We start from the raw sequence: 24,195 nt of genomic DNA, 5'->3' as shown, positions 1-24,195 counted from the left end.
AAAGGGCATCTCATGGGGACACGTGGGACCGGGCAAGATAACAGGCGGGCCCCCGGCTGCAGCGTGCGCCCCGACCCCCATCCACGGGGCGGTCACGTGGGACCAGCCCACCTCCTGGAGCCGCCCCTTAACGGTGAGAAGGGTCCTCGGGTCCCAAAAGGGCAGCCCCTGGGTTTCCTGAAGGTGTGGAGGGCCCCTTAACAGAGTGGGTTTCCCACGGGAGCTCCACATTCCCTGCCTCACCCACTCGAGGGGGCCACTGGCTCTTTCGCCATCAGCTGCGGGTGCGAAATCGGCTCTCCTTGGGCTGACCTTCCATCCCCAAGGATGTCATGCCCGCGTCTAAGTCCACTGCCCCAGCCTCATGAGGCTCACCAACGACCACTTTGGAATCGAGTGCCCAACCCCCCAGGAAGCCTAAGGCTGCCCAGAAGAGCCTCCCGACAGCACCTCCCCCAGCAGCTCCCAGAGAGGAAACACTCACCCGGTGGCCCTTCTCTCCCGGCAGCCCAGCCAGGCCATCGAAGCCGCGGTCACCCTGCGAGGAGGACAGAGGGCAGCTCAGCCCGTGCCACACGGCCGCTCCACCTGCCTCGGGCCACAGTCTATGCAGCACCTGTGCACCCGGGGCCCCAGGACCCCGCGGAGGGGCCCCTGGCTGCCGCCCCATCACACATTCCACAGCCTTGGGTGCATCATCCCAATGCTTTTCCCCAAAACACCAACAAAGGCTGCAAACAGAGAGATGACCTCTGTCCCAGAGCCACAGACAGCGGCCCAGAGGGTCCTGAGACCTCAGCGTTTGGGGTGATGGCTGCGAAGTCGGGGTGTGTGTGTGTGTGCGCACGCGCACCTGCTGTCTGCCTGTGCCTCTTATCTCGACACCCTCGGGGCTCAGAGTGCCGCCCGCACACAGCAGGTGTGCCTACCCATCTGGCGGATGGCCCAGCTCCGCCCACCCTCGGGCACCCCAGCTCCCCGGCCAGCCCTCCTTCTGCCACCCAGGTGGCCTCCTGGAGTCCAGCTCCCCGCCTCATGGGTGTTGCAAGCCATGTGGGATTGAAGTCAGGAGAAGACTAGTTCAGGCTTGAATACTTTTGTGGGTGAAAGAAGGCCGTAAGCTACTGGGACAGATTCAGGAACCTTCTCCTCCTCTGTCACCGCACGTCCCTGAAAACCAGGGCCGCTCGTTCGCTCGGCGCTCACAGGAGCACCCGAGGGCCAATCCACGCCAGTTACCGGGGGAGCAGGTGCAGTGCCCCGTGGGGGGTTTGGGGACCCCTGAGAACAGCTGCTGTCCCCACTGCGGGCTCCTCGCTGGAGAAAGTCAGCACTTCCTCCAGCACCTTGTACGGGCTTTAGACGAACGCTTCCAGGGCCGAGAAGGAAGGGTCGACCAGGAACAGCGGGAGTTTCATCCCAGATTCGGGGACGGAGGGATGGGCACACCGAACCTCCGAACCCGGGAGGGGTGGGGCTTCCCCGGGCTCCCGCGGCTGCCCCCGGGGCACACGCACACGCCTCAGCTCCACGGTCACCCACGCGCAGTCTACTCGCTCCCTGCCGACACCCCAAATCTCGGCAAGAGGACGTCCTGCCCCGTGGACTTGTGAGAGACCCATGAAATCCTCCCCACCAGCCCCTGCCTTCGTGCCAAGGTGCCAGAGGAGCTGACCCAAACCGAGCCTTCCAACCCCCGAGGTCCCACCCCCGGAGGAGAGCAGATGTCCGAGTCATCACGTGTCACCACAACCATATCCGTCACACAGCACGTGCTGACGCCGTGGTGACGCTGACCGAGGAACGGGCAGCAGGAGGTGGCGGGCGGCACCTACCTTGGGGCCAGTCTGTCCAGGCATGCCTCTTGCTCCGTCGCTGCCAGCTCGGCCCTGGAACGGAGCGGGGCAAACTGTCCGTACGCAGGAGTGGCCGGCTTACCGAGACCTCTGGGCGGAGGCTCCCCGTGACACCAAGCGGAGGTTTCCACAGCCCCGGGGGGCCGGCTGGCCCAGGGGACCCCGTCCGGAGTCCCGGCTGCCGTACGCAGGTTCTGGCCTTCCCGAGCCTCGCCATCCTGAACCTTGGAGCGGGGCTAACGTGCTTGCCCCCGTGTTGGTGAGGACGTGGTATGCACGAGACGGTGTGACGGGGGGGCGACCCAGGGGCCGTGTGGGTCCGTGGGACCCGCTTCACAACCCAGGAGAGAGCCCGCCCCTGACATCGGCACATGTCCTGTCCACCAGCTGACATCAAGGGAAAGCCCAGAGAGCCGCAGGGCGAGAGAAAGCACCTGGTTAGTGCGATGGAGGGGGAGGAAAGTGAGGCCCAGAGGGGTGGGCTGGCTCTCGAAGGCCATGCAGCCGCCCCCAGGCAGGGTCTGGACGGTGAGCTCGACCCTCCGTACCCGGGGGCCACTCCCATGGCCATTCCTTCCAGCCGGGGCAGCAGGCCCACGGTGCCCACCTGGGGCTGGAGGACAGGGCCCCGACCTACCAGGTCCCCGATAAAGGCCACAGTCCCCCAGGAGAGCCTGCCAGGCGTGAGGCCACCTAGATGGGGGCGGGGACCACGGCAGACGTCCACTCGCCGATAAGGAACGTCAGGCAGCTGAGCGTACATCCCTGGCCTCGATCAACACCACGTCCTCTCCAGGCCACACGTGCCTGACCCATGAGGCCTCGCCAGGGCCACCGGGGCTGCGCTGACGGGCAGAAAGGCCTCACGGCACGACCAGGACGGGGAGGGCAGCACGAAAGCGGCGAGGGTCTGGGGGGACCACCAGGAGGCGGCCTGCGCACCCCAGGTGAAAGGTTACAAGGAACCGCCAGGGATGAAAAGTCATCTTGGAACGTGCACCCGAGCAACGCAGCTCCAGGCGGAACGCGGACATGACCCCGTGAACAGAGGGCCCGACCGGGAGCCTCTCCTCAAATTTCCAAACGCTTTCAGAAATCAAGAGAAATCTGTCAGAAGAGCTGACAGGATTTCACTGCAGGACATTGCGGGCAAACGGCCAGACGCTTCTCTCACGCTGACGGGCTCCGCACTGCACAAAGAACTAAAGGGACAGCCCGCCATGCGGCCTTGAGCCCCTCCCGCCGTCCCCTCCTCTCCAGCCTCATTCTTCCAGCACATGCGTAACCACGGCCCTGATGCCGGTGGTCTCTGCCACGAGTCACCCTACAGACCATCGCTGGCATCCTCCCCTTTTCAGTTTTCACCTCTCCCTGACCGAGAAACCGTTTCCACTGAAACTTGATAATAAGTGTTTACAGAGATACAAAAGACCCTCAAAGAAATAAAATGCCTTTCAGAACCAGGTCCAAGATAAGCCACCTCACTGTCTACCAAGAACCCCTGAATTCCGGCATCAGCAGTCCTTCTAGAATCATCCGTGCACCCCTCTGCCTCGTGCCTGGGTCCCCTCCACGATCCATGAAGCTGCAGCCTTGAGGGGCCGGCATGAGACAGCCGTGCCTGAATGCTGCTCATTCCATCCCCTGCCTTGTAACTACAATTATCTCCCAGGACAGAGGCCCTGTAACCGCTAAGGAATTATGCATTTTTGCCTTGTATACTCTGCAGCTAAAGCAAGAGCTGGCAGCTCAGTGGCGACCCACCATTCCTTGCAGGGGTTCATCTAGGTATAAATACAACACAAGAACGTGTAATTTTTTCATTCGGTAGAAAAGTTCACTTGATGAAAAGATCCACTAGTTAGAGCCTGACGTGGGTAAATGAGGATTTCCCGAGCTCAACTGGATGGTGTTCATCAATTTATATTAGGTTATAAACGCGCGCTCTCTGTCAGTAGCCACGGTCTCATGGAAGCAAAGCAGTTTCGTCCACTAAAATTACAACCCAAACAGAGAATCCAGGAGTCTAGGAGCACAGGTAAGGTGCGGGGGCCCGAGCAGCCGGCCGGCCATTTCCCCCAAACCAAAGCCATTTCTGGAGAAATGAGGCTGCCCCTGAAGAAAGGACCACTGATCATTTTGTCTTTTCCATACTTGCTCCCCAAGAGCCTGGGAGCCTGGGAAATTGCTTTAATTAAACATGTTTGTTAAACTACGTTCACATGCTCGGGACAGAGGCTGGCGGCAGGGGCGGGGCAGCTCGCTGCCCCCGTGGAACGGGACCCACCCAGCCTTGGACACAGACACGCCCTCTGAAGGGAGGGGAGCAGCTGGGCCAAGCCTAGCCGGCAAGGTGCAGCGTGACCGGGGCAAACGCACCGCAGGCTCCCGCCCCATCCATGGCCCAGCCGCTGTCACTGAGAACTACTCACCCTTCTTCCAGGCTTTCCCGACGGGCCAGGTGGGCCCTGCAAACCCCGGGGACCCTGTCGCGAATCAGAGGACAAAGGTCAGTAGCGTGTCTGTTTCTCAGAGGGAAAAAGCAAAGCCTAGTCCCCGTGCTCGTCCACCTAGCCCGTGGCTACTGTCCCAGCTGCCAGCAGGTGGGCAACAGCAGGACAGGGTGCGGGACCCACTGCCCTGAGGGCGGGGACCGAAAACAGCCAGCTCGGTCCCCTGCTGCTGACACCACTGCTGTCCTGCATCCAGCTTTGCATCAGGTGATGGCAACTCCCGCTACTTCCTTGACGAAATGCGGCATCGGGGGCACCGCCTTCCGGGGGGCGCCCCTTCAGACAGAGGAAGGTGAGGGGGGTACGTACCTGAGGCCCCATGTCTCCCGGCTCGCCCTTCAGACCTCCACTCCCGGGAGGGCCCTGGGGAGACACGTCTGGTTAGGGGATGCCCGGCAGGTACAGGCTGTAGGGGTGACTGGGGAAGGGTTGGGAAGCAGAAGGGACACAGGACTGGCCCGTAGGCAGGGCTCCCACAGAGCCCGGCCGGCTGCCTTGGACAGAACCCGAGGGACAAGCAGTCACTTTTCCTCGTGTGCATCTCTTCCCAGGTTTGAGGGAAATCCTGGACAGTGGCGCGCACGAGGGCCACGAGCTCAGAACACGCTCGCTTCTCTCCAGGATGGATCTGACCACGGTCTGTCACAGCCCGTAGCCCAGGGCCGTGTGTGGACATCCTCGCCCACTGCAGGGCAAGACCCCCAGATGCTGGGAGGGCACCGACGCAGACCTGGGGCCAGGGGCCAAGCCCACCCCACACGGGGAATGGGGATGGGAGCACCGTGCGCTTCAATCCTCCGGCTCCTTGCAAGCTTCAAGGGCCATGCACACCCCCAGGGGCCCCCTTCACTGCCCCGAGTGTGTCTGGCTGCCCGAGGCTCGTGCAGCAGGGGCCGGGCAGGGGGCTAGAATCGGGGTCTGCCCCACACTGAGGTGGTCTCGACTATAAAGAGGGATGGCAGCCTCAAAAGAAAGAGGCTTGGAGCCCCCGGGGTCACGAGGTAAAGTCGTAGCCAGTGCAAGTGTGAGGGCTTCCCAGCCCCCAGGGCACCACAGGCCCCGCCGCCCAGGCCCCTCCTGCCCCAAGGTCCCAGTGACGTAAAGTGTGCTCTGACCTGGATAAGCTGGGAGCCTGATGGGCTGGGGGGACAGCGGGAAGGGAAGGCACCCCATCCCTCGGGCTCCCCCAGGCTCCCCCAGGCTCCCCCATGACTACTTACCATGGGGCCGGGTCTCCCAGTAAGACCCATCGGGCCAGCCGGCCCCCTCAACGCCAGCTGAAAGGGAAAACGGGACACGCTGAGAAATGGCTGGTTTACCTGTACCGACAGGTGGGACGTGCCAGGTGGGAAGGGGGGCCGATATCAGAGGCCGAGGACAGGAGCCTCTGGGGGCGGAGGTCACATGGACCCCCAGACCCACTTTCTCCGATCCTCTGGGCTCCCGGCAACAACCACAAACGGAGCGGCAGAAGTGGGGTGGGAGCCAGGTGGGTGCCCACTCCCCGCTTTGGGGATGGGCGCTCCACCCACCTGGCTGCTCAGAGCCTCCTGCTGCCTGCCTCCGTCTCCCCAGCTGGCCTCGCACAGGCAGGGCCTGCCCTCAGCCCTGCACCCCGCAGAGGAAGCGTGAGAAGCAGCCCCACTTCCGGGCTGGGTTAGGGTTCCACGAGAGGCACTTCCAGCGACCGGGGAGGTATCGGGGAGCCCTCGTAGGGTGAACTAAGTCATGCCCAGGGGAGGCAGCCAGGGAGCCCCAGCCACCCAGGGCCCCACCTAGACACCTGCCCAGGTGGCTCCACGCCTCCCAGCTGCCACCACACAGCTCAGCCTGCTTTCTTAGAGGGCTTCCTCCACGCCACTCTGAGACTGTTTCCCAAGCATGACGCCATTTTAATTTTGGAAGATTTTGTGTTATGAAATCTTCTTGGGAGCCCATCGCCCACTTGACTTCAGTCAAAACACACACATATTCGAAAGCCAGCCAGGCCAGCCCGTCAGTAAATCCGGTGGCAGGTGATGGGGTTTGCTACCCGCTGATTGTATCACACGACAATGTGTTCCGTAGCAATGACTCAGTACCCGCCGCCCTGTAATGCGTTATCCACACGTTCTGATCGTTAGCATCTATCCGCTGCACCAGAGCTCCATAAATGTTGCCAAACAAGGGACTACTTAGCAGCTTGTTGCAGTGCCCCATTACGGGCACTCCACTGTCACCCACCCCGCCGGGGGCATCTGCTCTTATCACAGGCAGTCAGCAACCTGGAGCCTCGTCAGTGAAAAACACAATTCGCTAATCAGCTCATCTACCAAGAGCAGAGCAGTAATGGGGCAAGTGCTCCTCGGGACCCCCAGGCTGGGCCAGGAGCTCTGGGGCCCACGGGCTCTCCCCAGGGCGTCGGGCTCGGCCCAGCCCATCACAGGGAGCCCCTGCCAGGAGTACATGGCGGGGGTCCCTCCATCCCCAGAGCCCAGGGGAGGGCAGCGGATGGCTGAAGCGGGGCACACGGGGCCAGGAGGTGCTAGAGGGGCTCAGCAGCCGTCCTCATCCAGGAACCGGGACCCTCGGTGCGGGCGAGGGACCCTAAGAAACCTCCCCCACCTTTCCTTGTGCTCACCCGGGTCCCCCAAAGGCACAGGGATGACGATCCCCGCAGGCTCCTGACTCGGACAAGCACACCCAAGCTGGCCAGAGGCACTTCCCCTCCAAGCTGGGCTCCGAGCCCCACGGGGCCGGGCTCTGCCCCCCAGCCCCCCGGCCCCAGGCCCCACTCACCCGGGCCTGCTGGAGGATGGCTTGAGCTTGGGACTCCTGGGCCGACACCATGGGTCCTTTGGAGCCCGCATCGCCGCCCCCTCCGAACCGGAACTGTAGGTGCAAGACTGGGGTCACCAAGGGCACACCGACGTGGTGCCCACTCTGGACCCCAGGGCTGAGGCGGTGCCCGTCGGCCTCCCTGGCAACAGCAGAGCCTTGGAGAGTCCGGATGGGCAGCTTCCAGCCCCAGTCCCCGTCTCGGTCACGCCACCCGACTCTGCCGGCACAGAGCTGCTCCAGCCCCGCCGGCCAATTTCAGCCCTGGGGCCGCCCGGAGAGCCTCCCTGCAGCGGGAAGCCCTTTCCGGCACCTGCGGCATCTCACCTGAGACCCCACGGCCCCGATTTATTTAAAGGAAGAGCCCAGGGCCCAGTGCAAACCCCGCACTGGGGCCCAGCAGGGAGGCGACAGGTCCACGCAGGGTCTCTCGAGCTGCACCCAGTCTCCCGGGCACACGGGCTCACGGAGAAACTGACATGGGCTCCATCACGCTCGCCCTCCCGGCCTGGGCTCCCCGTGAGGACCCGCAAAGTCACGAGCAGGCCAAGTTCAAGGAGGGGCCGGCTGGCATGGGGGTCCGAGTGGAGAGGGCAGGTGTGTGGTGACAGAAGCAGACACCACACAGCTTCCCGCAGAGCTGGACTCCGTTCCCTTAGGAGGGGCCAGCCCTGGACGCCGGCAGAGGTGGAGCCCTCGACCCTGGTGTCCACCGTGCCGTGTCAGCAGAACAGCCCCAAGGGGTCTGTATCTACAAGACAGTCGGCCCAGGTTGGAGCTAGTCTTCGGCCCGGTGACCGACCCCCCTCGGAAACAGCCCAGGGCCCCACGCCCCCGCCGCACCTGGGGCCCCGAGCCCACCCACACGGCCGCCACCCCCCAGCCCTCACAAGGACACTCACAGGCAGCATGAGCATGGTTCCAGGAGGGCCGGGCAGCCCGTCAGCCCCAGGAAGGCCTGGGCGTCCAGGGGGACCCTGTGGACAGAAGGGCCAGGAGAGTGGGTCAGCACACAGGGTGGAGCTGGGCTGGGACGAGGTGACGGGCGGAGTCAGAAACGCAGGACCCCGGGAAAGGGATGTGCACACCCCAAGCCCAGAGGAGGGGGCTTCGCTGTGGACTGAGGACAGGATCCAGAGGAATGAGAGACACAAAGGCTGGAGCCTGCTGTGGGGGCGGGGCGTGGAGGGCAGAGGCCACACCGCGGGAGGTGCTGGGCCTTCCACGACCACAGGAGTAACGCCAGGAACGTCCCTGCCAGGTGTCCCACCTGGGGGGGCAGCCCAAGGACACCTGCGCTGGCTGCTCAGAGGGCAGCTTGAAACAATCGCCAGCCGAGCTTTGCCAAGCACTGAGGTCTGTAACTCAAAGACTTTGTCGCCTGAGCCAAAAGATGGGGCTGCATCACAGCCGCCTTCCCACCCTTCAGGACACTGAACGCAGGCAATGACGGGGCCCACTCTGTCCACGGCCTGTCAGACACGGGACATGCTCCAGCCACCAGGCCCAAGGCGAAATAAGCAAAGTCTCCCGGCCTTTGTGTGGTCTCTGATCAGTGGCCTAAGTTGGCCCGACGGAAATGTTTTAAAGCAGTGGCACCGCAGGGCTGCCCTCACGTAGACCAGGTAAAGAGACAAGGCCCCCTTCCACGGTTAACAGAGGGCTTTCCCGAGGCTGTCCTGGCGTCACTCTGGCATGGAGAGGAGGGGACAGAGAGCTCAGACCCTCTGAAAGTGGCTGCAGGCCCAGGCCCCAGGCTGAACCCAGGAGCCCCGGGCTCAGGACCAGCTGCAAAGCCCAGCTGCTTCCCATAATAAAAGCAGCAGGGTCGGGGAGGAGCTGCAAAGACCAGGGGAGTCTTTATGCTGAGATATTTTTGCTTTTGCTCTTAGAAAGACCCAGGAAAGGAGAGGAACACGCACCAATCCTCAGGTCCTCAGTATCAGTGGTTTGCTTTTTTTTCAGGTCGGCTCCTGTGCAATTATAGCTTGGGAGAGGCCAGAGAAGTTCTCGGGGGTCAGCACCTGCTCTAGATCTGAAACCCGGCTACACCTGCGGCCGGGGCCAGAGCCCTGGGGGAAGGGGGCACCATGCACGCTCCCACCCCACCAGGAGCCTCAGCTGGCCCTGCAGCAGGAGGGGGCCGGGAAGTCCCAGCGGAGCTCACTGAGGTCTTCTGAGCCCGGGAAGCCTGACAGGCCTGGAGGGAGGCGCTGAGGTGTTCCTATCGATACTTTCAGCCTTGTCCCAGCTCAAAAGGTACCCCCACCCAATGTGCTCCCTAATATGAAAAAGGGTCTTTCTGGCTTCTAGGGGGTTCAAGAGGTTAACAAGACGACTCAGGCGGCCCTGGCTCAATCCTAGTGATGCCTCATTGATAGCACCGGAGGGGGGACGACCAGGTCACAGAGAGGACATGGCCCCAACACACCCAGGGGAGGCCCGTGTTACTGTGGCTTGCGGCCAGGACATCACAGAGATACCTGGCTGTGTGGAACAGGTGAGTAACCAGGTGTCCCAGGTTGGATGGCCCCACAAAAGATGTCCTGGGCACACAGGGGCACTGGAAGGCGGAGCCGCCTGTCCTGCCCCCAGAAGGCAGGAGATGGTCGGACAACCTTGCCTTGCGGGCATCAGCGGTCACTCACCACGGCCTTTGCAAAGCTAAAAGCTTCCTATGGGCCTCAGTGGACTCTGCCTCTCAGCTAAGTTGCAGGGACCCAGCCTGTGACCATTCCCCTGGCCCTGAGTGTACATCCAGCCAGCCTCGGGGGGAGGCGGTGACACAGCTGGGCATCGTCCCAGCTGGCCCTGGGGATTAATGCAGGCACCTGTGAATCACGCTTTCTGTGGGTGTAATAACGGGGGTTCTTACAAGCCTTTTAAAGGACAGAAGAGACCCTCAAGCAAAATCCCAAAAGGATGTCCAACCCTTGAAACCTAAAGAGGTGGGAGGGAGGGGTTGAGGTCTCAACAACCGGGAGAAGGGGCTGGAGAAGCTGTGCCCATGGCAGCGTCATTACCGGGCTGTGTGGACATGATATAGAGTCATTGACCCTGCTGCTCCCTGGCCCCGAGGGTATCAAGTGCATCCAGATTCTGCAGGGAGGGAGGCACCCCCCGCAGGAAAGGGCCACTCAGACGAGTCTGCATAAACAGACCTTACTGAAACAAGCCTTATCTTCCATTAGTTTCCCCCATGTATTTCGCAGTCACTTCTCCGTAGTTTATTGCTTTCTGTTAAAATGGTATATAAGTTCCCAAGTCTAACCACTTCTCTGGGTTTCTTCTTCTTTTTCATGAAGTCTCATGTCAAATTAAAAATATGAATAAACTCATTTGCCTTTTCTCCTGTTAACGTCTTTGGTCAGCTTAATTTGCAGGTCCCACTGACAAAACCTAAGAGGGTAAAGTTCTTTCCTCTCCTACACGGGAATTCCAAGGTCATGCTGCCAGCAAGTGGCACTGCAGGATCCTGACTCTGCATCCAATGTTCTTTCACAGCTAATCAGCAGACAAGCAGGAGATCTGGGCATTGCGAGGACGCTGAGCCGTGAGCAGGGACAGTTCCTGGACAAGGTGGTTAGGCAGGGCCCAGCGGGCGAGCAGTGCTCAGCTCCTGGAATCAGCCCCTCTCCCCGGGAAGAGCCCTGGTAAGGTCAATGGGCCGCAGGTTTCCCTCCAATTCCAGGGACAGCGGGCTCTAGAGCAGGCGATTCCTCTGCCTCCCTAATCCCAGTCCCTTTCTCCTGGACCCTAACTTGAACTTAAGAGAGACCAGCTCTCAAAGCACCGGGATTCCACCGTCAGGTGCCGTGGCTCTTCCAACTCTCAGGTCTCAGCACACAAAGCACCGGCAGGGTCGCTGCCTCTGGCCCGGACCCAGGTTCAGTCCAGAGGCAGGGACCAAGCGGAGAGGAGTGTCCCTCTGGTTCGTGAGCATTTAGACCCTCAGTGCTAGACCAGTGCCCAGCACTGTGGACACTCAGTGAATATCTGTGCTGGACGGACAGACGGACAGACACTTGGAGCAACACTGAGGCTGACGGGAGATGTCAGTCAGTATCTGCGGCCCCTGTGGATGGCGACCTTCCCTACGTCTAAGAGAGAAGACGTCTGCTACGGCAGGCCGTCCTCTCTCACTGACGTCTGGACTCAGTCGCACCTCTGGGTCCGTCTGAGGATGGCTCTGTGGGGGGACACGGCTGTCACCCTTCCATCCACTCCCAGACCTTTGGAGTGAGCTGGGTTACAGACTGCAGCCCCTGGGGCAGAACCTGACTGGCGTGGGTTCAGGGGCGGGGAGAGGACAGGCCCCTCACCTGCTTGTCTGGAATTTCAACTGTGGTAGAGGCAGGAGCGGCATGGGAAGTATGGGAAGGCCAAGCAGGTCACAGCCCAGCCACGGAGCAAGGCCCACCTACTCTGCCCCCAAAGCCACTGGCCACAGGGAAGCAACATGGCGGAGAATCCTGTTTGGTGCCCAGTCTGACCCGGCTGCCCTCAGAGGTCATGCAGCCACCTGCTTTGTCTGCGGGCATTTCCTCACATCACCCTGAGCATCACCCCAAAGCCCCCAGCACCTGACAGCCAAACGCCCCCTCGGAAGGAGACCCCAGCCGCCTTTCCTCAGGACCAGACCCAGGCACCGTCCACCCCAAACCGTGAGGTCTTTGCTCTGGGCAGTGTGCCAGGCGCTGGGGATAAAGGTCTGTTAGGATGCACACACGCCCCAGTGTCTCTCATCTACAACTACACCCAATTATAGCTCTCAGTCTGACTGTGCTCACATCGATATTCATTAGACCAGCAGGAAAAACAAAAAGAAAAAAAGGTCAAGCTGGTCGAGAACCCACAGGGCAGCAGTACCCCCAAACGCCCACTAGGAGGCGGAACGAAATTGCCGCGAACTGGGCTCAGCCTGCATCTCTCCGGCAGCCACCCAGGGCGACCCGGGGATGGTACCTTTGACCAGGGAGACCACAGGATGTGTCCCTTTGGTCAGGGTGACCCCAGGATGGTCCCTTTGGCTAGGGTGGCCCCAAGATGGTCTCTCTGACCCAGAGCAAGTTTTCTGTGTCTGTTGCTAGATTTCCAACAAGGAAGCTGGAGCGAGGGGGTCTTAAGGCCAATGAAGCCCGCGTATTTAGGGAGGATGATTCGGATCCTGTGGGATACCCAGGCAGCACCAGAGCTCTTTGGCCACCGCAGCTGTTGTTACTGCTACCCTAATGCAGGGCCGCCACTGTAAGCGGCCCCTGGAACCCGCCGGGGGACCCACAGCCCAGCTGAGGCTCACTCTTGCAGGGGTCTCCTGCCTCCAGCTCAGGGCCAGGCAACAGTCGGCCCCCTAAACATCTGAAGAGAGTGGACGCACTAAGGGGTGGCGTGAGATGCGAGGGGACGGGGCAATCTGGGGAAGGACGTCAGTGTACGGCGGTCACCCACACAGGTGAGGGCAAGGCTGCTCCCCGAGCAGGGAGGACGCCTGGACGAGGCCACAGAGCCCGTGATCCGAGGGGACTGAGCCGCCCTTACCCTTTCTCCAGGGTCACCCACTTGGCCAGTGGGGCCCATCGTTCCTGGAGGTCCTGGGAGACCCTAGAATTAAAAGTAAAATCAGGCAGAGTTAAAGATGCAGCCACAGGGCGGTTCCCGCCTTGCCAGGAGAGGGTTCGAGAAAGTGCCGGTCCCAGGGCGTTTACCCCTCTTTTCCATCTGGGAGCTTTAAGGGGTCTCCCTCCACCCCTGAGCGCCTCCCACAAGTCACGGGAAATAAAATGGGACACTCACCGCGGGGCCTTCGGGGCCGGGTGGCCCCTCCAGGAGCATGCCCTGGAAGAGACAGGGAGAGCGTCTGAGACCCCAGGACCCCTTCCCTCCATCCCCAGACCCCGAGTGCGCCCGGCCCCTAGCAGACCCCGGTCCTGAGGAAGCCCTCCATGCTGGGTGGACCAGAGGACCACCGTCTCGGGCCCCTGGGTCTGCACCCTCCGTCCTGGGAGGGGTCCCAAGCAGCAGCCTCTGGAAGGGGGGCCACGGCGACCGTCCTCTGAGCGTTTCCAAGGCAGCCACAAGCCAGACAGCAAACAACAGGTTTCCGTCAAGAACAGCTTCCAGAGAAGGGAGGAGGAACCCGGACGCCCCGGCCACACCTCTGGCCTTCCTGTGCCCAGGGGGCAGTGCCCAGGCAGGCCCCGGTGACGGCGGCCTGAGGGAGCAGTGGACCCCAGGACCAGGGCCCAGGGAGGGTGGAGAGACGACCAGCCGGTGGCTTCAGGGAGGACAGGAGGAAAAGGGCACCACAGCTGAGGTCCCCGCCTAGAGAACCGTTAGGCCCAACTGCTAGAGCGGCCATGCTGGGGTCACCAGCCCCCTCCTCGCTCCACCTGGGAAACACAGCCAAGTCCACTGGGCACTCAGCTGCCCTCCTCCTCTAGCCCCTCACCCGGCTGAGCCGAGGTTCATGCTGCCTCAGGCCCCCGGGCCTCACTGTCTTTCCCCCCAAATGGGGACAAGGCCTCCTGCCCCCCTGTCAGCCTGGGCCCTAGAGTCGGCACGGGCAACGGAGGGGAGAGCAGGCTTCAGGTCTCTGCGGACACAGCTCCCGGCCCGGGGTCTCCTGCTCCCGGGCCTCGGCTTCAGCTACCTTCCCAGCGCGGGCCTCCTGTCTACCCCTGTCCGGTCAACACCAAGGTGAGCGTCCTCTGTGTTCCATGCCCACCGCCCCAGCGTCCTCTGTGTTCCATGCCCACTTCAGGAGTCAGAGGCAACGCATGGCCTTCCAGGGAGGGAAGGACCTCTGGCCCCTGCGAGGGTCTGCATGCTGAGAACACTGTGGTGGATCGTTTCTGGGGGTCCTGGGACCCGGTGGGTTCCGTCCGGCCCGGCTGGGCAGGCTTCAGACTCACGCGGGGCGCCTGGCTGCCGTGGACCCCTCCTCCCAGTGAATTCCTGTGACGGCTGAGACAGCGGTGAGAGGGCTGGACATACTTGGCCCCTGGTGGCAGACCTGCCTCCTGTTTCCCCGGAACAAAGCAGGCTCGGGTCGCTTCTCTCTGGGGCTGATCAATGCTATTGTGCCCTGGGCTTTTCTTTGAAAGTGAACAGTTCTCTTGTGACACCTAGAATTGCCTCCTAGGAGTAAGAGGGTGTGCCCAGGACAGGCACCAGGTCAGCAAAGGTGTCAGACACCCCCCAGTGGGGGGCACCCAGGCCAGGGGCTGCAGGTCCCCTCCAAGCCCCTCATCCTCCCGACCAGGGCTCCCCAGTCGCTGGGAGGATGCACCCGGTGTTTACACAGATGTGCACTCAGAGAAATGTTTGTACACGAGATGTACACAGAGAGTTCATCCAAACGGCCTCATCAGTCCCACTTTCCTGTCTCCTCCTCTGACAAAGGCAGCTGAGGAAGCTCAGAACTGAGCTAGGCTTAAGAGAGAAATTCCTGGCTGCCACGGACCCTGCAGGACCGCAGCTGTCTTCCCGGACACACAACCACTGTTCTCAGGGAGTGGGGGCCACGGTGGGTGGGCTCTCACAGGAGGATCATTGCAGGTCGGCCCGGCAAGGGCCGGAGGCCGCTGGATAGATGAGCCCAGTAGAGGGGTGCCGGCGCTCTCCCAGGTACAGTGAAGGGATGGACCCCTGACCACCACCCCAAAGAGAAGTGCTCCCAAGACACGGGAAGCCATGGCCTTCCTTCAATGGCCCCGCTCCACACCCCACCAGGGTGGAAGGTCTCAGCCTCAGCTGAGAACTCGAAACCATCCTTAGCGGGGGTCCATTCATCTGCTACACAGCACAGACCGAGGAAACCTCCCTTAAGCCCCAGTGGAAGGCAGACATGCCTGTTACGGGCCTTCGCCAGATGATACAGGGCATTGAATCTGGAGATGCCTGGCTCCCTGAGGTCCCAGGGCAGCCAGGAGCACCAGATCTGACTGGCCTGAATCCGCTCGGCTGAGGGACTCCTGTCCTGTCGAGGAGCCGCTGGTGTCGCTGACCCACGACACAGGGTACCAGGTCTGCCCCTGTGTACCCGGGATGGATGGATGCAAAGAGAAGGAGCTGGTTCCCAGAGCCCCATGGACAGTCAGCCACGCTCCCCAGAAGGAGGTCGCTGGGGCAGGCTGGGGAGAGGAAACGGCCACCCAACCTTCACGGGCCGTGACGCCTGCGCGGCCGAGGCAAGACCACATCGGCCGTGGTCCGGGACTCGGCCATCTGTTTATAGGGAGCTAAGACTTTGAGGACATCTGGTGATGCTCCGGGTTGAGAAATTCCAACAGTTTCCATGATGTCTCCAGGGAGACTGGCCTCGGCCCCTCGGACACTCCGAACAGGCTGGGGGCTGGGCGGGAGCAAACGCTGGGGCCAGAGGGGAGGGCATCCTTCCCTAACTTTATCCAGATGACTCACTTCTCCCCGAACAAAGATGAAATGCATTTGCTGGAGACATGCTATCTGTGTTGGGCCGCTTCTATTTGCTCAGCCTGTTCCCCCGGCCCACCCTCGCCGGTGGAGCCTGGTGGATCCTGGCCACTGGACGCCCCAGCCCACCCTCGCCGGTGGAGCCTGGTAGAGCCTGGCCACTGGACGCCTCATCCACTCTCAGCCGCCTCCACCTGGACCTGGGACGCTATGGCTCTCACACAGGGGCAGCCCGGTCTGAGGGACATGTGAAAAGGAAGCTTGTCCTGACCGAGGTGCCGGCCAGGCCTTCCCAGAGCCAGGACCAAACCCAGGACTCCACAGAGCCTGGCCCCCGCCTGCCCGAGGGTTCTCCTCTTCCCAGGCAAGATGCCCCTTTCACCAAAGCGATGGGGACACCACGGAAGGCACCCGAGTCGGCGGCAGGTCCACCGGGGCCCAAAGCCATCTGGACCGTGGTCTGCACACGGCTGGGCCACAGGGAGGCCTCGCTGGGTGTGGCCCACCTTCTAGCACAGCCCCTCAAGGGCTGGCGCGGGTCCCCGGCAGCCCGTGTCTTGAGGCGGCACCACTGGCCGCACTGCTCTTCCCTGAGGGTCGCCTTCCTCCGGGTCTGGACTTGGTGTGAGGGGTTTACATGTCGCCGAGCAAGGAGCCGCCTGGTGCTGGTGTCCCCCTTCGGCCCCTCTGCCCACTTCCTCTGCATCCCCATCTTCCGGCCCCAGACAAGCCCTGACTCCCTTGGACCCTTGGGGAGCACCGGGAAAGGAATGTTCTCAGCCCGAGAACAGATGTGTGTGCCCAGCGGCCACAGCCCAGCGGGAGCGGAGGCGCCCATCCCTGGGACATGCCCTGGGGGGCGGGGCAGGAGGCACAGAGCAGGACAGTCATCTAGTCCCCCCCCCCGTCCTGATGCCCCAGCCACGGGCTTCAGGTGCCTCTAAGGGGGATGAGGTTCCAAAAGAACCTTCCCAGTCCCACGGGAGGATGGGGGTCCCTCAGTCCTCCGTCCCGGAAGTCCCACGGGAGGATGGGGGTCCCTCAGTCCTCCGTCCCGGAAGTCCCACGGGAGGATGGGGGTCCCTCAGTCCTCCGTCCCAGAAGTCCCACGGGAGGATGGGGGTCCCTCAGTCCTCCGTCCCGGAAGTCCCAAGATCGGAAGCGTCCTGGAGCCTCCACGTGGGGCAACCGAGTCCTGGCAGTAGAGGAAGCTGGAGCCTGGCCCCAGCCTCGTGAGCCGTCGAGTGCAGGACGCTGGCCTCCTCCCTCTGGCTCTTGGAGGACGTGGCAGGGGTGGACCTTGGCAGCCAGCCCCTCCCCACTCTTAGAGCTGCTTCCCAGCCCATGATGCCACACCCACCACGTGCAGCTGCAGGGCACCCCTCCCCCACCCGGCTGATCACCTGGCACCTCGCCCGCCCCGACTCAGCGCCTGGACCTCGGCAGCCCAAAGGCCACAGGGTGGACCCTGGTGCTCCCCGGCCAGGCACGGCTCCCTGAGGGCAGAGGACATGCCAACGCAGAGTGGGGCCCCTGCCGACACCCACCGCCCCACGAGGTGCACGTGGGACCCTCTTCCCTCTGATCCCAAGGTTAAGACGTTCTCCAGTCATTTTGTTTAACTCGCCCCCAGCCCAGCACAGTGAAGTTTCACTCAGTGGGAGTTTCAGGGCAGAGCTGTTTTATTAAATCCCCTCGGCGTGGCTGACAGCCAGGCTCCCCTGTTCCACCAGCTGCAGACACATGGCTGCACAGCCCGCGTGGAGAGCTGGGTCCGTGGCTAACTCTCCCTGCTCCAGACCGGCCGCCACACTCAGCCTGCTAACCCCCTCTGCCCTCCAGGGAGCTCCCTCCTTCCTAGAAGCCGAGTCTTTTAACAAGGAGAAGTCGACACACAGCGATGTGCCCGGATCCTCAGCGTGCGGCACAAAGGGTCCTGACCCATTCGAATCCCAGGCGGCCGCCACCTCATTCGAGGTCCAGAACCTTACCCCCGCCCAGGCGCTTTTCCAAGCAGCGTGTGGCATCCACGAGGTCACGCAGCTCCTCGTGGTAGCCCCAGGCATAGAGGCGCAGGGGTCCCACAGGTCCAGCCACATCCTACCTAACCCGCCACGTGCCCCCAGCTTCGACCCACCACCCCGCCGTTTCAGGGCGACAATAAGAAAGTGTCTTACTGGCTCGACGATGGCAGGTTCTCCCTTTTGACCTTTCTCGCCCCGTGGTCCGATCTGAGGTTTGTAAGATGCAGAGAGAGGAGAGGGAGAACAGGAAGAAGGTACAGATTACACCAAATCCATACGGCTGGTGAAGCAGGCGGTCCCCCGCAAGGGCCCAGGGAGGCACCCTCCCTAGCCACTCACCCCTTCGTAGATGGTGTCCTGGTTGGCGGGCATGCCCGGCCCGATCTCCGACGGGGAGATGGTGGGGTCGTAGTAAGGGTCGTAGTAGTTCTCGTCCAGGTTCCTGATGGTTTCTTCTGTGAACTCTCCCTCCAAGTCGTCCATCCCCTCCTCTGGAGGCGGATCGGGCTGAGAGGGAAGGCGGCAGGGTCACCCAGAGGAACGGACACGCACAGGCCCCCAGCCCCCGGACTCCAAGCACCGTGGCATTCCGAGGTCACAGAACACAGGTAGCCTGGGGTTTCACTTGTTGGGAGTCATCGTCTCCCTCTCACGACGGGGAGACTCACCCCAAAGCCCCCGAGACCCCGTGGCAAATCAGGGCTGCAGAAGGACGGGCACGTGGCCCCAGGCTGCACCGTGTACTTGGGGAACCTGGGGCCGCCAGGGGCTCCACCCAAGGCCCAGGGTCTCGGGGTAACAAGCTCCTAATCCTATGCCCGCTGCCAGAGGGGTCTGGACCCATCAGAACCCCGTGTGTCTGCTCTGTGGCCATCAAGGATTCAGCATCACGTGATGGTTGTTTTTAAGCACTCCCTATGGACCATGGGCTGAGCTCAACTCCTCTCCAGTCTGAAGACGTGGCAACAGCCCCAAGAGGCGGGGAACACTGGTGCCAGGTTGTAAATGAGATCACTGATTTTGAGAGAGGGGATATCACTTTCCAAGGCCACTGGCAGAGACTTCAAGTCAGGTCGGCCTGATGGGAAAGCCCGTGGTCCTACCGGGCCTCATGTCTGGTCTGCTTGTCCAGACCCCCAGCTCATGTACCTGTCTGGCCTGCCCTCACCCGGGCCCCAGACAGGAACACTGTCTGTGAACACGCATGTCCTCATCCGTCACCGCCGAACCCCAAGAGACCCGGAGGGCGGGGCTCATTCCACCCATTCTGCTGATGAAAAACTGACAACACTGAGATGCACCCAGCAAGGCAGTGACGGCAAACTCACCGGGCATCCTTAGCCATCACTTAGAACGGCCTGGCTGCAAAGGGCTGCAGGGCCAGTTGTGGTGGGCAGGGGGAGGGCAGCTGCCCCAGGACAGCGAAGTGAGGAGTAGAGAAGGAAGAGCCCGGGCTCCAGCCCCCTCCCCTGGACCAAGCCCACTCGCTGGGAAGGCAATTACGTTAGAGGCATTGGAGGTGAGGACCGTGCTGGTGGGAACTTCGGCCCGGGCGCCCTGGTCGGGGGACCGGTCGGGGCTCTCGTCGGGGCTCTCGATGCCTTCGCCGTAGCTGAAGTCCTCGTAAGGGGGTGGGGTGTAGTAGTCCTCGCTGGGCACGTACTCGTAGTCCCCGATGCCGGGGTCCTCCTCCTTCCCGGCCCCCTCGCTGGTGTCGGGCACCGGAGGGGCTTCCGTGGGGGGCTGGGTCAGCTCCTGGGAGCCGGGCAGAGACGCGCAGGGTTAGGGGTGCGGCCGGCGCAGCGAGGACCGGGTCGGGGCTTTCCTCTGCGGCTTGAGAGGGAGGCTGGCCCATCAACCAACCGGCCCCTGTGGGTCGGGGCGCAGGGGTCCCCTCAGGCCGGGGGAGACAGCCCAGCCCGCGGAAGTGCTGCGCACGGCTAAACCCCGTGGTCATGCACTTGGCCAGGGTGAACTATATCTCAAATTTTTTTTAAGAAGTAAGAGAACAGAGAATTCCCTGGTGGTCCAGCGGTTAGGACTCTGCGTTCTGACTGCCGAGGGCCTGGGTTCAACCCCTGGTTGGGGAACTAAGATCCCGCAAGCCACATGGTGACCAAAGAAAAAAAAAGTAAGAGAACATTCCAGACTCTTAGAGCCTTATGGGCCAGTGTCCCGGCCACCCGTTGGGGAGGGGACTGGATTCCATCACAGCCATGTCCCCTGGTGTCCCCCGCACCACGGAAGGCCCTCTGCCCTACACTCCCCGTGAAGACAAAGCACATACGGTCCCTGGTCCCCCGTTTCCCTGCCAAGCTCCCGCCCACTGCCCCTGCTCGCCACGCATCTCCAACGGCCCCCATGTTCGCCACGGCGCCCCCGGCCCCCCTGCCAACCACGGCCTCCAGGGGCCAGCAGCCACCCGGCCAGACCTCGGCCACCTCTGTGGTCTCTCGAGCAGCTTCTGCTGGTGTCTTGGTGGGGGTGGGCTCCTTGCCCACGTCGTCCGTGTCCTCATAGTAGGGGTACTCGTAGTAATAGGTGTCTCCTTCACCCTCTCCTTCCGGGTACTGAGAGCAAACAGGGCCACGTGAGGAGGGTGCGGGCCCCCCACCCCGAGATGCCAGCCCGCCATCTCCCTCCCTCGTGGGCTCAACTGGGAAGATCGGACCCCCGAAAGTCGTGCCCAGCTCCAGGCACCAACCCCGTGGGCCCTGAAAGGAGTCTTCCCCCTCCATCCCCGGGGGAGCAGAGCCAGCCCCACGAGGAGTCCAGGGAAGGAAACGGGGACCCCTGGTGGCCTTCAAAGAGAGGTGAGCCCTAAAAGGTCCAAACGTTCTGACCCTTTGGCACCCACCCAAACCGAGGGCCCCCCCGACCTTCACCGAAGGCCCAGGCCTCACGGGAGGGACTTCACAGCGACAGAGACGGTCTCACCCTCAGACCCATTTCTGTGTCGGGCATGGGGAGGGTGAGGCGTGGCCAGGAGGCCTCGGCTGCAGCAAGCCAGCTGGGGGCACTGCCAACCCTGTTCTCGGGGTGGGAAAGACATGCCTAGCCCAGGACTCCACAGCTTCATGGGGTCCCCCCCTCCTTCTCTTCCGACTGCTCGTGAAAGAAGGGAAGCTCAGAGAAAAAATAGAGAGCAGGACTGAATTTTACTTAAAAGAAACAGGAGTCCAACCTGCGCAGGGGATGGGAGAGGATTCTCATTTGGAAATGGTACAAAGAACTGCAAATCCAATTAACCGAGGTGCTGCTGGGGCGTGAGGGCGGGTGGATGGGAAAGGCTGACCCACTGACACGCGGGTCACGGCCAGAGGACAGTGGCGTTGGACACGCTCCTGAAACTCTCGGGCCGAGGCTGCCCCTCAGAGTAGCTGCCGCCCTAGGGGTCAGAGGGGACCATCATCCGCTCCGACAGCCCTGAGCCCCTCCTACCTGGCCAGCTCCAGACGGCCCGCCGGGGGCACCTGTGGCGTTTCCGCTCACAGAACCCCACCCAGGTGTTGGTCCAGGGGGCGCATGGCTCTCTTCCCCCAGAAACTTGGGTGAAAGATCCTTTACCAACATCCTTTTTGACTCCATTGCTTTGGGAGCACAGAACCCTTCGTAAAGTGAGTCAGGAGTCCACCTTGCCCCGAGGATCAATTATAGTCTCACCCGGTGCGTTTGCTTCAAACGGGAGTCCCACAGCTTCTGTGTCCCTCCACGCCCAGCACCCCGAGACGGTCTGCCCACGGCTCCCACCAGGACTCACGTATTCATCGGGATTGGGGTCCTGAGACTGGGGCTTGTCAGGGACCGCAGTGTCACAGTCAGGGCTGTAGTGCTCGCAGTAGTCGTAAGCTGCCCGGTGGTCCGAGACGAAGAGCAGCTGCTGGATGTCTCCCTGGAAGAGGACGAAAGCCCTGAACAGGCAGCACAGAGGGCACCCACGTGGGGACCCAGGAGAACTGCCTGAGGCCTGAGAGCTTGTCCTCGGGGCCAGGCCTCCTCTTGGGGAGCTGCTACCTCCAAGAGCCATTCAACCGACCCGGCCATCCAGGCATTACCGATCCATCCATCCACCCACCCATCCACCTATCCACCCATCCATACACCTATCTACCCATCCATCTGCCCATGAATCCATCCATCCACCCACCCATCCATCCACCCAGCCACCCATCCATCCAGCCATCTACCCACCCATCCATGCACCTACCCACCCATCCAGCCAGCCACCCATCCATCCATCCATCCATCCATCCACCCACCCATCCATCTACCCATCCATGCACCCATCCACCCATCCACCCACCCACACATCCATCCACGCATCCCCCACCCATCCATCCATCCACCCACACATCCATCCATCCACCATCCACCACCCATCCATCCACCCGCCCATCCACCCACCCACCTATCCATGCACGGACCATCCATCCTTCTCTCCGTCCACCCATCCACTCATTCAATAGTCATTACTGAGCACCTACTAAGTGCAAGCTACTGCGTCACACGTGGCGGATGCACGCACGGCCCAGAACCACTGCCTAGGGGTGCCCACACCCTGCCTAACACCTCGGGCTTGCCCTGTGCCCCACGGGTAAGACCCCATCACACCCGGACCGCGTATTCATCAGATTTTCATCGATTCCTGCACCAGTCCCCCTGCCCCCGTCTGACCAGAAGCCTGAGGCTGCCCCTGCTGCTGAGCCTCTGCTCTGCCAGGATCCAGCCAAAGGCTCGCAGCACTCCTGAAGGGCGGGGCCACGGGCGGAGCAAGAACGCGGCGCCCATCTGCACATGTCAGAGCCACAGGCCCAGGCAAGGAAGCCGCACCCTCCCTGCCGGTCATTTGGTGAAGGTGCGCGAGCCTTCTCTGCGCCAGACCCCAGGAGGAGGGAGAGGCGGCCCCAGGCAGGGGCCAGATGTGGCCTCTCATCGCTGGGCCATGGCAGGGCGGGGGCGATGTGTCACCCGAAGTCCCTAAGCGTGGGTCCACGGATGGCCTCTGGGATCTGTGAAGCAAGGTGCCGGCCGTGTGCACAGCTCTGGGGACAGGACCCTCGCCCTCCGTGGCTTCCCAAAGGCTCTATGGGTAACCTGACCTAGAGACGGGGCGACAGTCCTGGAGTCCAGCAAAGGCCCATTCCTACCCGATCCCTGAGGCACAGTTCCAAATACGCGGCCTCCCAACCCGGCTTTGAAACCGCCCCCTGACGAGCGAGGACTCAGAACTACCCCCAGCAGCCCGTCTCCACGCAGGGGGCTCGGAGAGGTGGAACGTGGCCCTCCCACTCCGACGTCCAGCACTGTCTCCGGAACACAGACGGACCCTCACCGTCAGTGTCACCGACCACAGCCTGGCCGCAGGCCCCCGGGGCTCAGTCTGCAGCCCCTCTGCCTTCCTGCCAGTGGGAGGAGTGGGCGTGCAGGGGGAGCAGCCTGTGGGGCTGTCACGGGGGCAGAGCAGGAGAGGGGCGCCCCCCGCCCGGCACCCACCCCCTCGCTCAGCCACCCCTTCTCTCTCCCGTCGGATGTCAGAGGCTCCCGGCCCACGTTTTAAACTCTCCAGCACACAGGAACCATACGACAGGCCCAGTGAATCAAAACCACACATTTTTATTGAACAACATGACTTCTAGCTCAAATTTCATCCAATTCAAATAAAGTATTTCTCCCTACGGACTGGCAGCTTGACATCTGAATACACGCTCTCCAAATGCGGTTACCGGAAAAAAGAACAGGCTCGGGGCATTTGGGGGGCAGCTGTGACCCCGGGCAGGGGGTGCGGCCCTCGAAGGAGCCGCCAGCACACTCATCACAGTGGCCCGGCGGAGGGCCTGCCTCCCCGGAAAGCCCAGGTCCCCGGGTGGCGGACGCGGCCGGTGCCTCTCTGTGTCCCTGTATCACAAGGTGTCTGGCCCAGCGCCAGGCCTCTCAGGCCCCGCACAGGGCGATGAGCAAAGCCAAGGGCGCGGCATCCACTCCCACAGACAGGCCCCGCCGGAGCGGAGGTGCTTCCCAGCACTCAGCCCAGGCTCCGGAATGTGCCTGCCGACCCGGCCCTCAGCCAGGCCTGCTTCCCCGCCTGCCCACCCGTGCCCCGGACTGCAGCAGTGACCATGTGGTCAGTCGAGGGCCCTGCCGGCAGAAGGCCCCCTTCATCTCCAGCACCCCCCCTCCCCTGCAAGTGCCCGCACGTGTTGAAAATCATTCTTCCCGCCAAACCCTCAAGTGGGTTTTCACACCAAAAAAACATGCCTGTTTGTTCTGGGGGCGTGTCCCTCAGAGGGCAGGGGTCTACTGTCCCCCACCCACTATGGAGAAGGGGAAACTGAGGCATGGCTGCGAAGCCCCCCAGAAGCTCTGCACCCGGATCCTCACCCAGAGCTCCCTCCAGCCCTCCCCCTACCTCTTCCCGCACACAGGGAGGGGCTCACATCCCCGGGCACCCCATCGGGGCCAGGAGCTTTGGGGCAGGACCCTGGGGTGACTGATGTGGCACTGGCTCTGCCTCTAGGCTCCCAGACGGAGCAGGTGGCTCCCCTGCTCCCAAAC

The 24,195-nt window shown here is 62.4% G+C and overlaps 1 protein-coding gene across 4 annotated transcripts in view; it reads right to left on the bottom strand.

Annotated features, from left to right (window-relative positions):
- The window catches only part of COL5A1 (collagen type V alpha 1 chain), a 157,046-nt gene that overhangs the window by 66,462 nt on the left and 66,389 nt on the right, over positions 1–24,195 (bottom strand). For 3 of the 4 annotated variants that reach the window (XR_009541442.1, XM_060153937.1, XM_060153936.1), the window contains exons 5-18: positions 21,404–21,535; positions 20,076–20,213; positions 19,147–19,398; positions 17,983–18,150; positions 17,797–17,850; positions 12,980–13,021; positions 12,725–12,787; positions 8,089–8,163; positions 7,148–7,240; positions 5,590–5,646; positions 4,679–4,732; positions 4,289–4,342; positions 1,836–1,889; positions 485–538 (exon numbers count right to left, since the gene is read on the bottom strand). Coding sequence is in view for 3 of the 4 variants with exons in the window: in XM_060153937.1 (XP_060009920.1) it covers positions 485–538; positions 1,836–1,889; positions 4,289–4,342; positions 4,679–4,732; positions 5,590–5,646; positions 7,148–7,240; positions 8,089–8,163; positions 12,725–12,787; positions 12,980–13,021; positions 17,797–17,850; positions 17,983–18,150; positions 19,147–19,398; positions 20,076–20,213; positions 21,404–21,535 (1,290 nt within the window). In the remaining variant the exon portion in view is untranslated. The remainder of the gene's footprint in view (positions 1–484; positions 539–1,835; positions 1,890–4,288; positions 4,343–4,678; positions 4,733–5,589; positions 5,647–7,147; positions 7,241–8,088; positions 8,164–12,724; positions 12,788–12,979; positions 13,022–17,796; positions 17,851–17,982; positions 18,151–19,146; positions 19,399–20,075; positions 20,214–21,403; positions 21,536–24,195) is intronic. The other variant, XM_060153938.1, reaches the window with a different exon arrangement.

The sequence above is a fragment of the Lagenorhynchus albirostris genome, chromosome 7 (genome assembly GCF_949774975.1).
Source record: "Lagenorhynchus albirostris chromosome 7, mLagAlb1.1, whole genome shotgun sequence".
Classification (NCBI taxonomy): Eukaryota; Metazoa; Chordata; class Mammalia; order Artiodactyla; family Delphinidae; genus Lagenorhynchus; species Lagenorhynchus albirostris.
The sequence above is the reverse complement of the archived record's forward strand: the minus strand, read 5'-3'. Positions and strand labels throughout refer to the sequence as shown.